The sequence below is a fragment of the Brachyistius frenatus genome, unplaced genomic scaffold (assembly GCF_029030835.1).
Source record: "Brachyistius frenatus isolate BFR_SWC_R1_liver_20210118 unplaced genomic scaffold, ASM2903083v1 Contig_75, whole genome shotgun sequence".
Lineage (NCBI taxonomy): Eukaryota > Metazoa > Chordata > Actinopteri > Embiotocidae > Brachyistius > Brachyistius frenatus.
The window spans coordinates 923,789-937,995 of NW_027210674.1; the positions used below are offsets into that span (position 1 = coordinate 923,789).

General features: G+C 44.1%; 1 protein-coding gene across 1 annotated transcript; it reads left to right on the forward strand.

The window, feature by feature from the left end:
• The first annotated feature begins 1,416 nt into the window (after window positions 1–1,416).
• On the forward strand, window positions 1,417–14,115 carry fkbp1ab (FKBP prolyl isomerase 1Ab). The gene is made up of 5 exons (XM_069708415.1): window positions 1,417–1,560; window positions 1,699–1,746; window positions 6,509–6,621; window positions 10,411–10,576; window positions 12,767–14,115. The coding sequence occupies exons 1-4, from the start codon at window positions 1,524–1,526 to the stop codon at window positions 10,537–10,539; spliced, it is 327 nt and encodes a 108-aa protein (XP_069564516.1). The 5' UTR covers window positions 1,417–1,523; the 3' UTR covers window positions 10,540–10,576; window positions 12,767–14,115.
• Window positions 14,116–14,207: the final 92 nt, after the last annotated feature.

Sequence of the window (14,207 nt, forward strand, 5' to 3'; positions counted from 1 at the left end):
AACACGCCACTTAACGCACCTTCACAATAAAAGCATTTCATTCTCTGCAGGTCCTCCAGAAGTAGTCTGGTGATCGTGGCTGGAAAATGACTTATTTTTGATTATTGATAAGTTAAAAAAGAATGCTGTTATCAGCACATAAAATAAGGAGGAAGAGGGTTATGATGCATTCGTTAGATTACTATAAATGAGGTGTCTCCTCCTTAAACAGCCTTTTTCTGTGCAGGGCACGTCGATAGGAAATGGAGAGGAAACGTACAGTTGTGGTGAGGATGGAAATGGACAAAACACCAACTCTCAGATCGCATTCTTCAATTTATTATGGCCCAAAAAAAACAAAAGGGTTTCAGGCTAATCTGTGAGAGCTGGTCTGGTATTTCGTCTGTCAATCAGAAAAACACATGTAAATATGCCAACGATGAATCCTGGCTGAATTCCATTTAGCTGCTCCAGAGTTGAGAACCGGGACTGTTCACAGATCCTGAACTGTAAGTATGAATGTTAAGTCCTTCCTGAACTCTCAGTCACTGGCTGGTTTAAACTACGATTTATTAATGAGGTTACATCATTATAATTTACCAAATGTCTATTATGACTAGTAATATGATCTCCTGTGTCTTATCATCACAAACTGGCATAAATATAAGGTACTAATCTTGCATAATGACCCAAAAACGGTTTAAAGTCCGTCTCTGCATTGATTAAACCTCTAAAAACTCCTCTCTGTTCATCCATATTTCATATTTAAAAGTTGTTGTTGTTGTTTTGTTAACAAGATTAAAAAGTGGATGTTGATTCTTTAAGGGTCTCTGAGGATAAATCGTGTGTGACTGTAGGTGCTGTTTCATTGTCTGAATACACGGAGGAGCTCAACACAAAGGTTTTCACGCTGGTGACGGTAAGTGGTCAAATATTTTCTTATTGTTGTTAGCTGAATGTTGTTGGAAGTAATTTGTGGTTCTCTTATTTTTGTGAAATGCAAATTAAACTAAACAAGATTTACATCAAAGTACGTTTTTACCACAGTTTCAGGTTGGACTTCAGTATTTCATGACATGCTTAGATCATTTTGCTTCCAATTAAGTTTTTACCTATTTTGCAGGAAGGAATTTACAACTGCAAAAAAAAAAGTTTTAGTCATATTTAGTGATATTGCTAAGTTGTTTTTTTTTTTAAACAGAATGATTGATATTTCAAAACAATTCTCGTGATTTGTTATTATTTTTTTCATTCATTTTTATGTAACTAATTTAATCCGAGTGATTTGTGATTGTGTAGCTCTCCGCTCTGGCCAACAGGTGGCCAACTCCGCCAGCCGTCCACGGTGTTTTACTTTGAAGGTCTCGGGCGGAAGTGCCGCTGTGTAACGGGAGTAACAGCCGCCGGTCTCCGTGAGAGAGAGAGAGAGAGAGAGAGAGAGAGAGAGAGAGAGAGAGAGAGCGGAGACGATCCGGCGGAGCAGCGAGCTGACAGACGGACTGCGGGAGGAGTGTCGCCGTGTGCCCACAACACACACCGCCAACATGGGAGTCGAAATCGAGACGATCAGCCCCGGTGACGGTAAGAACTGCACGCGCAGGGAACCGTGTTTGTGCTGCTCACATGATGTGTTTGCATGTTTCTCATGGAGGCGCAGAACCAGCGCTTTAATTGCGTCGTGTGCCCGTTATGTTAAGCGCCTCTTTGGTGTCTCCACAGGAAGGACTTTCCCCAAAAAAGGACAGACGTGCGTGGTGCATTATGTCGGTGAGTCTCACGTGAGAAAACTTGTAACTCCTGCATGCACACACGCATTCAGCACGGTTAGCGCGTGCCGTGGATCTCCTGAAGGCCGTTTCAAGTGGAGTGACGGCTGCAGGCAACTGTCTCCTCCGCCCGTCTGAAAAATAGCTCCGCATGGTGATCCTCACAAATCCCGCACAAAGTGTCGCCGTCGGTCCTCCAAACCGGAGCGGTGTCGGTAACACCGGAGTCCGGGGAGCACACGCTGAACGCACCGGAGACCTTCTTTTTCCCTCCTCAAACCTCCCCAGCGGTGGTTCATGGTTCCTCAGCGGGGCAAAGAGGCATGACTGTCAGTCACTGCAGGGAAATTTAACCCCTTCACTCCCGGGAAGCGCAAATGTGTTCAGCTATATTTGTCTGGGAAAATGTCCACAGCAGCAGCAGCGGAGGAGGAGGAGGAGGTGCTGGGGGGGGGGGGAGGAGGAGGAGGAGGAGGAGGTGGTGGTGTGTCCCGGGGACACTCTGGATCCACCACTGCGTAAAAATGCTGCGCGCTCCAGTCCGGCCTCGTGAAGATCTCCGTTTGTCTCATCTGGTGAATTAAGAAATGCAACAAAAAAAAAGAAACACAAAACGGAGACAGATTCCGCCGCAGGGTTCAGACAGACAGACAGACAGACAGACAGGCAGGCAGGCAGGCAGGCAGGCAGGCAGACAGACAGACAGACAGACAGACAGGCAGACAGGCAGGCAGACAGGCAGACAGACAGACAGACAGACAGGCAGACAGACAGACAGACAGGCAGGCAGGCAGGCAGATAGGCAGGCAGACAGACAGACAGACAGACAGGCAGGCAGATAGGCAGGCAGACAGACAGACAGACAGACAGGCAGGCAGATAGGCAGGCAGACAGACAGACAGACAGACAGACAGGCAGACAGACAGGCAGACAGACAGACAGGCAGACAGACAGGCAGGCAGGCAGACAGTCAGACAGGCAGGCAGACAGTCAGACAGACAGACAGACAGCGGGGGTTTAAATCCCGTCTCATTTGCGGTCTTTGTTGGAGTTCCTCTGGGGTCGTGGGGGGGTTGGTTGAGCGGATTATAACCGTCTGGGCGGCTGCAGACACTCTGTTATTCCTCTAATGTTTCCTCAGGAGACTCCAGGATGCGACCGACACCGAATTATTTGAACTATTCCAACATGTGAGGGTCACTGAACAGGTCACTTAGCTGCACCTGTAGAGGTTTATAATATCATCTTTTAATTCTTCATGTCTCCACCAGCACACAGTATAGGACCAATATTATTATAAGTACGGCTTATTTTAATTATGAATTAATGAATTGTCCTGGTTAGTCAGTTAATAATTAGATGTCTGAAATGTCATCACATAATGGGACAGAAAATGGTCCTTACAGGGTCTTAAAATGTCTTGTTTTGTCCAACAAAAATGTTTTGGTTAAAAATCCCCCCAAAATGTCTCTATGCCGCTCAACATGGTGAACAGGGAGCAGCAGGAACCTTTATTCTTCTTGAGAAAGCAGTCCAGTTCTGTGACGTTGTGTCACCGTGAATTCGTCCCCCAGAGTTAGACTGAGTTCCACTGGGACCTTCTGACATGTCTGAGGGGTGTTATTGATGTTAGCTGTTTGTGAACTTGAGTTAAAGTGGTTTTTCACACAATTTGCTGTTTGTTAGCTTTTTTTTTTTTTTTTAGCTGGTTGTTAGCATTGTTAGCTGCTTGTGAACTTGAGTTTAGCTATTTTTAAGCAAAACTAGTTGTTTGTTAGCAGGTTGTCAAACTTTCAACATGAGTTCTTCTGGGACCTTCTGAGGCGTCTTGAGAGGGAGCGCTCAGACATGAAGAACCCTTCAGACATGAAGGAACCCTTCAGACATGAAGAACCCTTCAGACATGAAGAACCCTTCAGACATGAAGAACCCTTCAGACATGAAGAACCCCTCAGACATGAAGAACCCTTCAGACATGAAGAACCCTTCAGACATGAAGGAACCCTTCAGACATGAAGAACCCCTCAGACATGAAGAACCCCTCAGACATGAAGAACCCTTCAGACATGAAGAACCCCTCAGACATGAAGAACCCTTCAGACACGAAGGAACCCTCAGACATGAAGAACCCTTCAGACATGAAGAACCCTTCAGACACAAAGGAACCCTCAGACACGAAGGAACCCTCAGACATGAAGAACCCTTCAGACATGAAGGAACCCTCAGACATGAAGAACCCTTCAGAGATGAAGGAACCCTCAGACATGAAGAACCCTTCAGACATGAAGAACCCTTCAGAGATGAAGAACCCTTCAGACACGAAGGAACCCTCAGACATGAAGAACCCTTCAGACACGAAGGAACCCTCAGACACGAAGGAACCCTCAGACATGAAGAACCCTTCAGACATGAAGGAACCCTCAGACATGAAGAACCCTTCAGACATGAAGAACCCCTCAGACATGAAGAACCCTTCAGACATGAAGAACCCCTCAGACATGAAGAACCCTTCAGACACGAAGAACCCTTCAGGCACGAAGAACCCTTCAGACACGAAGAACCCTTCAGACACGAAGAACCCTTCAGACATGAAGAACCCTTCAGACATGAAGGAACCCTCAGACATGAAGAACCCTTCAGACATGAAGGAACCCTCAGACATGAAGAACCCTTCAGACATGAAGAACCCTTCAGACACGAAGGAACCCTCAGACATGAAGAACCCTTCAGACACGAAGGAACCCTCAGACACGAAGGAACCCTCAGACATGAAGAACCCTTCAGACATGAAGGAACCCCTCAGACATGAAGAACCCTTCAGACATGAAGAACCCCTCAGACATGAAGAACCCTTCAGACATGAAGAACCCCTCAGACATGAAGAACCCTTCAGACACGAAGAACCCTTCAGACACGAAGAACCCTTCAGACACGAAGAACCCTTCAGACACGAAGAACCCTTCAGACATGAAGAACCCTTCAGACACGAAGAACCCTTCAGACACGAAGGAACCCTCAGACACGAAGAACCCTTCAGACATGAAGAACCCTTCAGACATGAAGAAGGGTTCCTATCTTCAGCTGTCGTTGCTGTAGATCCCGTCCTCATTGTGATGGTTTTGTGACCCGGTGTGTGGATCCAGATCTTTTTTTTTCATAGAACAATCTCACATAAATGATTCTGTTAAAACAATGTGGTAAAAGAAGTGAATTAAAATGAATAATAACATCTATATTCTGTCTTCTGTACAAACAGCTGTGATAGTGTGTGATAACATCCAAACACACTGTCAGCAAAGCCTTCGTTAAAAAGCACCATTATTACATCATTACACCTTATTGCACATTTATTCACACCAATATAGTTTTTTATTTGGAGTTCATGTCATTTTAAATTTGATTACAAAAGCCCCGAATGTTTCCTTCTGCTCACGCCGTGTGCTCCGGTGACATCGCGTCAGAAAAGGATGTCGATGCTTCTTGAATGCCTTTTGGACCGTTGTGGTTGGTTGCAGTCATTTAAAGGATCAGGAGGTGGACATGCGGCCTCAGAAAGCTGCAGTCGAGAGACAGCAGGCTTTGTAGTGCATTAAAAAAACAAAACACAACAGTTTAATTCCAGCACAAACCCCCCGACATGAAGCACCGGCAGCCCAACGAGTCTCCGGAGGGGCTTTGGCCTCGCGGCCTGCTACGCTGTATATTTGTCTGCACCTGTTCTCGGTTTGGCTAAGCTGCTCTCCGTCTCGTTGCCCGGTGAGACGGACATAACTCCGTCTGTAACACAAGCCTCTTTACTTCAACATTACATAACTCCTAGTAAGACCAGATTTGGGCCTCGCCATGTTGCACAGACGTTTATTTTAGATTTATTTTTTAGCTGTGAGGCTCTATTGCTTTTTTTTTTTTTTTTTTAACTTTTTTAATATCACACAATCAACAGGATTTCCTCCCCCGGCCATTCTCCCTTCCTGTCAGCCAACAAAGCAGCCTTGAAATGCACCATGAAGCAGAATCCTCCATCACACAGGCAGCCCCTTCTTTTTAAACGCAGACATCTGTGAAGATCATAAACTGGGATTTTCCAGAGTTCTTTAGGGAGCCGGCTCCGTCTGCAGGAAGCGGCCTGATGGGGAAATGTTGTGTTCTGGTGAAACAGGAAAAAGCAGCGTGTGGATGCTCTGATTGGACCTTTCAGCCCTCACAGATAATTCTATTAGGCTGCTGTCTGGATGTCCAGAGGAGGACAGGACACCCGCTCTGCTGCCTGGATTACAGCCTGCATCTCGCCAACTGCCCCGCTGATGTGCCCAACAACATGCGCACGCACACACACACACACACACACACACACACACACACACACACACACACACACACACACACACACACACACACACACACACACACACACACACACACACACACACACACACATATCCTGCCTCGCTGGTGCTAATAACAGTGATAGCGCCGGCGTAAATAGTCTCCTGCAGACTGATGCTTGTGTTTTTCCCGACTGTCGGACTGAAACCCTGCAGACAGCTGCAGCTGCTATTTCTGAGATCCTCGGCGTCGGTTCACTCGGTGTCCACACAGCAGGGACGGAGGATGTCACGCAAGAAGATGCCATTTGTTTCTCGTGGTTTTATGAAACGCAGCTTCGACCCGCTGAGCGTATCTGACCTGTGCACGTTTCACCAGTTTGTGCACGTTCAGAGGTAACGGCTGGATTTTTCGTCTCTCCGTCTCCTCGTTCGCAGGCTCCCTAACGGACGGACGCAAGTTCGACTCGTCTCGCGACAGGGACAAGCCTTTCCGGTTCAAGATCGGCAAGCAGGAGGTGATCCGAGGCTGGGAGGAGGGTGTCGTGCAGGTAGGCCACAAAACCACAAAACCACATTAGAGGGCTTAAAAAAAATCAATTTGTTTTGTTGGCCTTAAGACAGCAGTTATACAAGTTTTATGTATGAAGTTGCACACTTCAATAAACAAGCAGTGTGACTGCTGCAGGACTGTGGAGTCTCCATCTGCACCATCAGACCTTCAGGGAACACTTTTGTTACTGTTAATCACAGCGGCTTAAAACCTCGTCGACTCATCACTAAAAACTTTAATAAATCCCATATTTTTCAAGCTTCTTATTGGACGTAAAAGTGAAGCCAATGCAGAAGTGCCTTAAATTGCAATACTACTGAGGGCCACTAGGGGCTGGCTCCAAATAAACCTCTGGCTCCAATTCAAAAAGCATCAACTTCTCTCATGAAATACAAATTCGATACGTTTTCATTCATGAAGGTTTCCTCGGCTGAAGTGACTCCTGATCCGTGTTCTGGTGGTTCCTCTGAAAATACTTCCACAAATAATCAGGTCTAATCCGGGAGTGCACTCGATCTCTCATCGCGAAACACAGTGAAGTTAGAAAAGGAGCGTCGGGTAATTTAACGTAATCCCTGGTTCTCTGGTACCAGAGTGAGGACTGCATTTTGCTGCCAATCATGTTGTTAGGCGGTAGATATACGTGCTTTAAACGCAAGATGCGACATGCGCATGACCAGTGAGGGCGGTGTCGGGGCAACATGAAGACGTGACATCGGCAGGGACCCGAAAAGCTAAAAGGAAACAAGTCTGAAACCGTTACGTCTGTGGACGGCGGAAAATCCTGAGAAATCAAAATGTGGGCGGAGCCAACGACGTGTCTCGTCGCCCTATCATACCCCAGAATCACCAAAGTAGTGTCGCCATGTTTACTGTTTACATCAGGCAGATCAGGATGTTCTGATGGGGTCATTGGTTCACTGGTGCGCCCTCTGCTGGAGTCCTCCAGTAACACGCTGAGTACACAGTAAGTATAGGAACCAATACCACGCAAACAGCCGTCAACGTGAACACGTGGTTCAACAGCGAGTATATCTGCAACCCATCTGCTGATATATTTGAATCTATTGACATTTATTGACCGTCAGTCCTGCAGCATTTCGACTTGCCTGTCTGGATGTCCTGTAGATTCATGGTCGCACCTTTAAGTCCTCTTTACACTCTGAGGAATCTTTAAAATCCCAACAAGGTATCTCTTAAAAAAGCAGTGAAGAGTTGAAGCACTGAGGATTAGATTCAGAAATACTTAGGTAGGTAGGTAGGTATATACTTTATTAATCCCCGAGGGGAAAATTTTTTGCCACAGCAGCATACATACAGGAGCAATAATAGAAACAATAGAATAAAATAGTAATAGAATAGAATAATATAATAGAAAAGCAATAAAATAAAATAAAATATAAATATAAAATATAAAATGCACAGTACATACAGTATATATACAGTACATTAAATATCTATATATATTATATACAACAAACCAATAAACACAGTCAACATATATATATATATATATATATATATATATATAGTATATACAGTATATATATAATATACATATAATATACAAGCAACCAAGAAACACAGTCAACAGTGTTATTGTACTGTGATGGATTTTGCCAGAGGTGAGTTATTGTAAAGTCTTATGGCAGTGGGCAGGAATGATCTCCTGTATCTGGAATGATCTCCTGTATCAGGAATGATCTCCTGTATCAGGAATGATCTCCTGTATCTGGAATGATCTCCTGTATCTAGAATGATCTCCTGTATCAGGAATGATCTCCTGTATCAGGAATGATCTCCTGTATCTAGAATGATCTCCTGTATCTGGAATGATCTCCTGTATCAGGAATGATCTCCTGTATCAGGAACGATCTCCTGTATCTGGAATGATCTCCTGTATCTGGAATGATCTCCTGTATCAGGAATGATCTCCTGTATCAGGAACGATCTCCTGTATCAGGAACGATCTCCCGTATCTGGAATGATCTCCCGTATCTGGAATGATCTCCTGTATCAGGAATGATCTCCTGTATCAGGAATGATCTCCTGTATCTGGAACGATCTCCTGTATCTAGAATGATCTCCCGTATCTGGAATGATCTCCCGTATCAGGAATGATCTCCCGTATCAGGAATGATCTCCCGTATCTGGAATGATCTCCCGTATCAGGAATGATCTCCCGTATCAGGAATGATCTCCCGTATCTGGGATGATCTCCCGTATCAGGGATGATCTCCCGTATCTGGAATGATCTCCCGTATCTGGAATGATCTCCCGTATCAGGGATGATCTCCCGTATCTGGGATGATCTCCCGTATCTGGAATGATCTCCCGTATCTGGAATGATCTCCCGTATCTGGAATGATCTCCTGTATCAGGAATGATCTCCCGTATCTGGAATGATCTCCCGTATCAGGAATGATCTCCCGTATCAGGAATGATCTCCCGTATCTGGAATGATCTCCTGTATCTGGGATGATCTCCTGTATCAGGAATGATCTCCTGTATCTGGAATGATCTACTGTATCAGGAAAGATCTCCTGTATCTGGAATGATCTCCTGTATCAGGAATGATCTCCTGTATCTGGAATGATCTCCTGTATCTGGAATGATCTCCTGTATCTGGAATGATCTCTGTATGTGGAATGATCTCCTGTATCTGGAATGATCTCCTGTATCAGGAATGATCTCCTGTATCTAGAATGATCTCTTGTATCAGGAATGATCTCCTGTATCTGGAATGATCTCCTGTATCTGGAATGATCTCCTGTATCTGGAATGATCTCCTGTATCAGGAATGATCTCCTGTATCTAGGTTCCGGGTTCGAATCCGGTCCTGGGCCTTTCTGTGCGGAGTTTGCATGTTCTCCCTGTGCTTGCGTGGGTTCTCTCCGGGTTCTCCGGCTTCCTCCCATCATCCAAAAACATGCACCTCAGGTCAGGTTACCTGGCGCCGCGCTAGTGGCAGCCTGCTGCAGCATCTCCCCACTGAGAGCCCCCCTGCTGTAGTGAAGACATTTCCCCTCGGGGATTAATAAAGTGTATAAAAAAAAAAAAAAAAAAAAAATCTAGAATGATCTCTTGTATCAGGAATGATCTCCTGTATCTGGAATGATCTCCTGTATCTGGAATGATCTCCTGTATCAGGAATGATCTCCTGTATCTGGAATGATCTCCTGTATCTGGAATGATCTCCTGTATCAGGAATGATCTCCTGTATCTAGAATGATCTCTTGTATCAGGAATGATCTCCTGTATCTGGAATGATCTCCTGTATCTGGAATGATCTCCTGTATCAGGAATGATCTCCTGTATCTGGAATGATCTCCTGTATCAGGAATGATCTCCTGTATCTGGAATGATCTCCTGTATCTGGAATGATCTCCTGTATCTGGAATGATCTCCTGTATCTGGAATGATCTCCTGTATCTGGAATGATCTCCTGTATCTGGAATGATCTCCTGTATCTGTCCTTGTGACAGCAGAGCTGGAGGAATCTTTTAGAGAAAGTCCTCCTCTGTCCCTGCAGCAGGTGGTGGAGAGGGTGGACAGGATTATCCAAGATGGACAATAGTTTGTTCAGCGTCCTCCTCTCCACCACCTTTTCCAGACTATCTAGTTTGTAGCCGATTTGGCATGATTAGTAAGCAGCATGTCTTCACTGCGACGGTCCCGAGGCTTATTATCTGACTTCCACTGCAGAGACACTGTTATGATCCAATTAAGTGTCTTCCTCCTCCTGCTGTCTCCTCTGTCGGTGTCCTCCTCCTCCTCCTCATTTCAGATGAGCGTCGGTCAGAGGGCCAAGCTGACCTGCACGCCTGACTTCGCCTACGGAAACAAAGGCCATCCGGGCATCATCCCGCCCAACGCCACCCTCATCTTCGACGTCGAGCTGCTGGGTTTGGAATGAAACGCTCCCGAAGGTCTCATGTTTTCTTTTGTGTTGCGTAAGTAATCCGCGATGAATCTCAATCATCTGATTTCTGTTGGTGGACGCGGTCCTCGAAGGCCCGTGCAGACATCACGACCACAGTACAGGTGGTGATGGAGGCTCGCGCACGTCGGTGAGCGCCTGCTATCGTGGTGTCGTGGAACTGGTCCAAAGAGCGTCGCAGTCCGGCCGCGACGTCCTCCAAGGAAAACAAAACCACCCCTAAAAAAATCAATGAAAGGCATCTGCTTATGTTTGTTACTAACAGCTGATTGGCTGTCGTGCGTTACGTTTTAAAACCGTAAAGTCTCAAAGCTACGGCTGCAGCTTCTCAAACGGCCTCATCTCGTCTGAACTGGGATTCATCGTAAAGATTCCTACGATAATCGTACCGTCCATATTTAAGGTGTTTTCATCGGTGACCTGACGCTCATCAGACAGCCAGCAGGATGGAGGATAATCTAACAGCTACTGCTCCATTTTTGTGGATTTGTTTCTGTCTGTGATGGTTTCATAACTTCAGAGTCACCAAACATACAGGTGTTTTCTATTATGTGATGAATCTGCTGCCGTAACGTTGAATTCCCTCGTCCTGCTTTGTGAGCTGAGCTGTCTGTCGGTTAGAAAGCTCATCGACGAGTTCATTATTATTATTATTATTATTATTATTATTATTATTATTATTATTATTATTGTCTTCAAACAGGGACCTTGGTAGTGCATTTACAAGTGAGCTACTTTGAATACCTGCCCTCATTAATGAGCTGCGTTAGTTATTTATATCCACAGGAACGGAATTAAATAGAATATATGAATATCGTGAATGTGATGGTGTGAATTCAGCTGCACATTTAGACGCTCTATGTCTCCAATGTTAGCACCGCACTGTACACCAACATTCACACTGGTCTTTGTCGAACTTTTATTCTGTATATGTTTCTATTAGTTAAAGATGTCGCTTGATCAAAATCAGCACCTGAGCATCAGGTGTTTTTGTGAAAACTGGTCCGGGCACATCTGCGGAAAATCCTCAACCGAGACCCTCGAAATGCTTCAGAAAATCACCGGGAGGGTTTCCTGTGACGTCGGTGGGGTCGTGTCACCGTCAATTCGTCCCCCGGAGTCAGACTGTCAACACCGAGTTCTACCGGGACCTTCTGAGGGGAAACCATTCACTGCAGACCACCTGAACTGTGTCGCCGTGGCAACAGGCTTCTCCAACATGGCGACACGCACGCCCATAGCACGTTGAAAAGCACGTTTCTCAATCTCAGATCGAGTTTCCGGTCTATGGTGAAATACCAAACGTTCACCTACCGAGTGGTCACAAAAATACCTGAATCTCAGGGTCTGATGTCGATCAAGCAACAAAACTGAACGCCTCCTCGTGAAGGTTGCAGCTTCCTGCTTCACTGCCCTTCCTTTTCATCGTCAGTCACAGTTCCTGTATAACCTGTATATATATATTTATATTCATTTATTTTGATACACGGACATTCACACTTAGTCCTATAATTCATATTTATGTTAGTACACTTATATTCTATCCTATAACATGTATACTGTATTTATATTAGTAAACCAAGATCAAAGCGTTTGTTTTATAACCATACATGTATATTAGTTTACTAGATTTCACATCATTAACCTACATGTACGTATTTATATTTCTGACATTCACACTGTTTAATTTACGTGTATATTTATTTATTTGTTTGTTTACTGACATTCACACAGTTATAGTCTTATAAGTTATATTCATGTTAGTACACTAATGTTCACACAGGCTATCCTATAACATCTATACTACGTATATATAATATTTATACGGTATATATTTATATAATATTTATACTGTATACATTTGTAAATCAACATTTACACTGTTTGTTCTATTGCCATACATCTATTTTAGTTTACTCAAATTCACAGAATTTATTCAATAATTTATATATCCATATAGTATATTTATATTGGTGCAAACTATTCAAACTGTTTATAGCCTGTATGTATATTTACAGTTGTTGACTTAACACTGTTTACTTGCACTTTACGCCTGATTACAGTTCTGGTTTGCATTTTGCTGTTGAATCCCATAAATACTAAAAACAGTTGAGTTTAATTGAACTCTGAGAGGAAACTACATCTTTATTTTAAAGTTCTGTTGTTCAGGTTATTGAATATTTTCCTCTCTCGTCTCTTACAGGTATCTTCCTACACGGGCGACCTGGAGAGAAGTTGGGAGAGTCTGAGGCTCGACTTTATAGTTCCACAACTTATTTCATCAAACTATGACAGTTTGTCTTATTTTGTTTCTGTGACTGAGTTCATCCTATTTTTACATCCTATTCTTCCTCCTTGAAACGACGGGCCACAACCTTACAAACCTCCACCTTCCTCATCTTCAATTGGTCCCATTTTCTTTTCTTTGTTTTTGTTTTTTTAAGTGTTGGTTGTGCATGGTTACGCTGAGAAGTACAAAAACACCAATGAAGCCCTGGTAGCGACATTCATCTCTTGAGTCGATGCGTACTGGTATTATAATGTTTGAGTTATATTAAAAAAACAAAGGAAAATGAAAAGCACAGATTTTCTGTTGGAGAGATGAAGCTTAGATTGGAACTTTAACGGCTACCTACAAACGTCCAGGAGGCCTTAACGGTGCAACGCAGGAGTGTGCCACAGAAAACGGGCATTTCTGCATAGAACCACTGTTTTCTTTCTAATCTGCTCAGTGAAGTGTGAGAGGGTTAATTGGCGTGAAGGAGAACCAGTCACAGTTGTAGATAGTTAAAAATGTGTGCCTACGTATTCTCACCTGACACATGGTTACTTCCTGTCTGCATGTTCGAGGCCCCGATGGAAACTTTAGTACGTACGTGTCAAAAAGCTTTGCATCCGGTTTGCTTTGTTTCTTTTTTCTTATTGCCTTCTCATCTCGCCGAGTCTTTAAACCACATTTAAAGCCATACAAAAGGTTGAACGGTGGAAAGACGGGATCTGCATCAACGCGCATCAATTGGAGTTTATTTTTGTTCTTAGAAATAACAAATTTTAAAATAAAAAAAAAAAAAAAGGGAAAATGCTTGAAATTTACAGCCGGGGGCCGAGCAATCGACCAGGTTGGGACCTCCCCCTGACCTTATTTTGTGTAACAACCTCAATCATGTATTTTTCAGATGCCAACTTTCTATCTCTGAGAACCGACGATGCTAGTGTAGATGACGATCGACTTTCTTTGTGTTGTTGTTGTTGTTGTTTTTTTTGCCACCGTCAGTAAAGGACCACACCGCCTGACTGACGTCTGCGCCGTGGTCCACAGAAAACGCTGATTCACGGGCATCCTAGTGGGGTTTTTTGTATCGCAAATAAATAGTTTTAAATGGAGTTCACCTGACCTGGCTGTCTGATGTTGACCGTCGATGTTTCGTATTGGCCGAGCTGCAGCTGGCGTGGCAGCAGTCCACTTCTGTACTGTGTAGTTCTGTGCTGATGCGTCACTGTATGCAGGCTAAACCAATGATGACATATTTAAAATAAAAGAAGTGCTCTCTACCTGCCTCTGGACGTTTCTGTTTCTCACTATTACACTGCATATCTGATTTATTAAAAATGTCTATTCTCTTTTATTCTTTCACATTAATGAA

What these genes read in the sequence shown, in the direction of transcription:
- fkbp1ab (XM_069708415.1), top strand. Translation starts at nt 1,524, where the DNA reads ATGGGAGTCGAAATCGAGACGATCAGCCCCGGTGACG. An exon ending in GACGATCAGCCCCGGTGACG is followed by an intron (nt 1,561 to 1,698) that starts GTAAGAACTGCA and finishes GTGTCTCCACAG; the next exon opens with GAAGGACTTTCCCCAAAAAA. An exon ending in GGGAGGAGGGTGTCGTGCAG is followed by an intron (nt 6,622 to 10,410) that starts GTAGGCCACAAA and finishes TCCTCATTTCAG; the next exon opens with ATGAGCGTCGGTCAGAGGGC.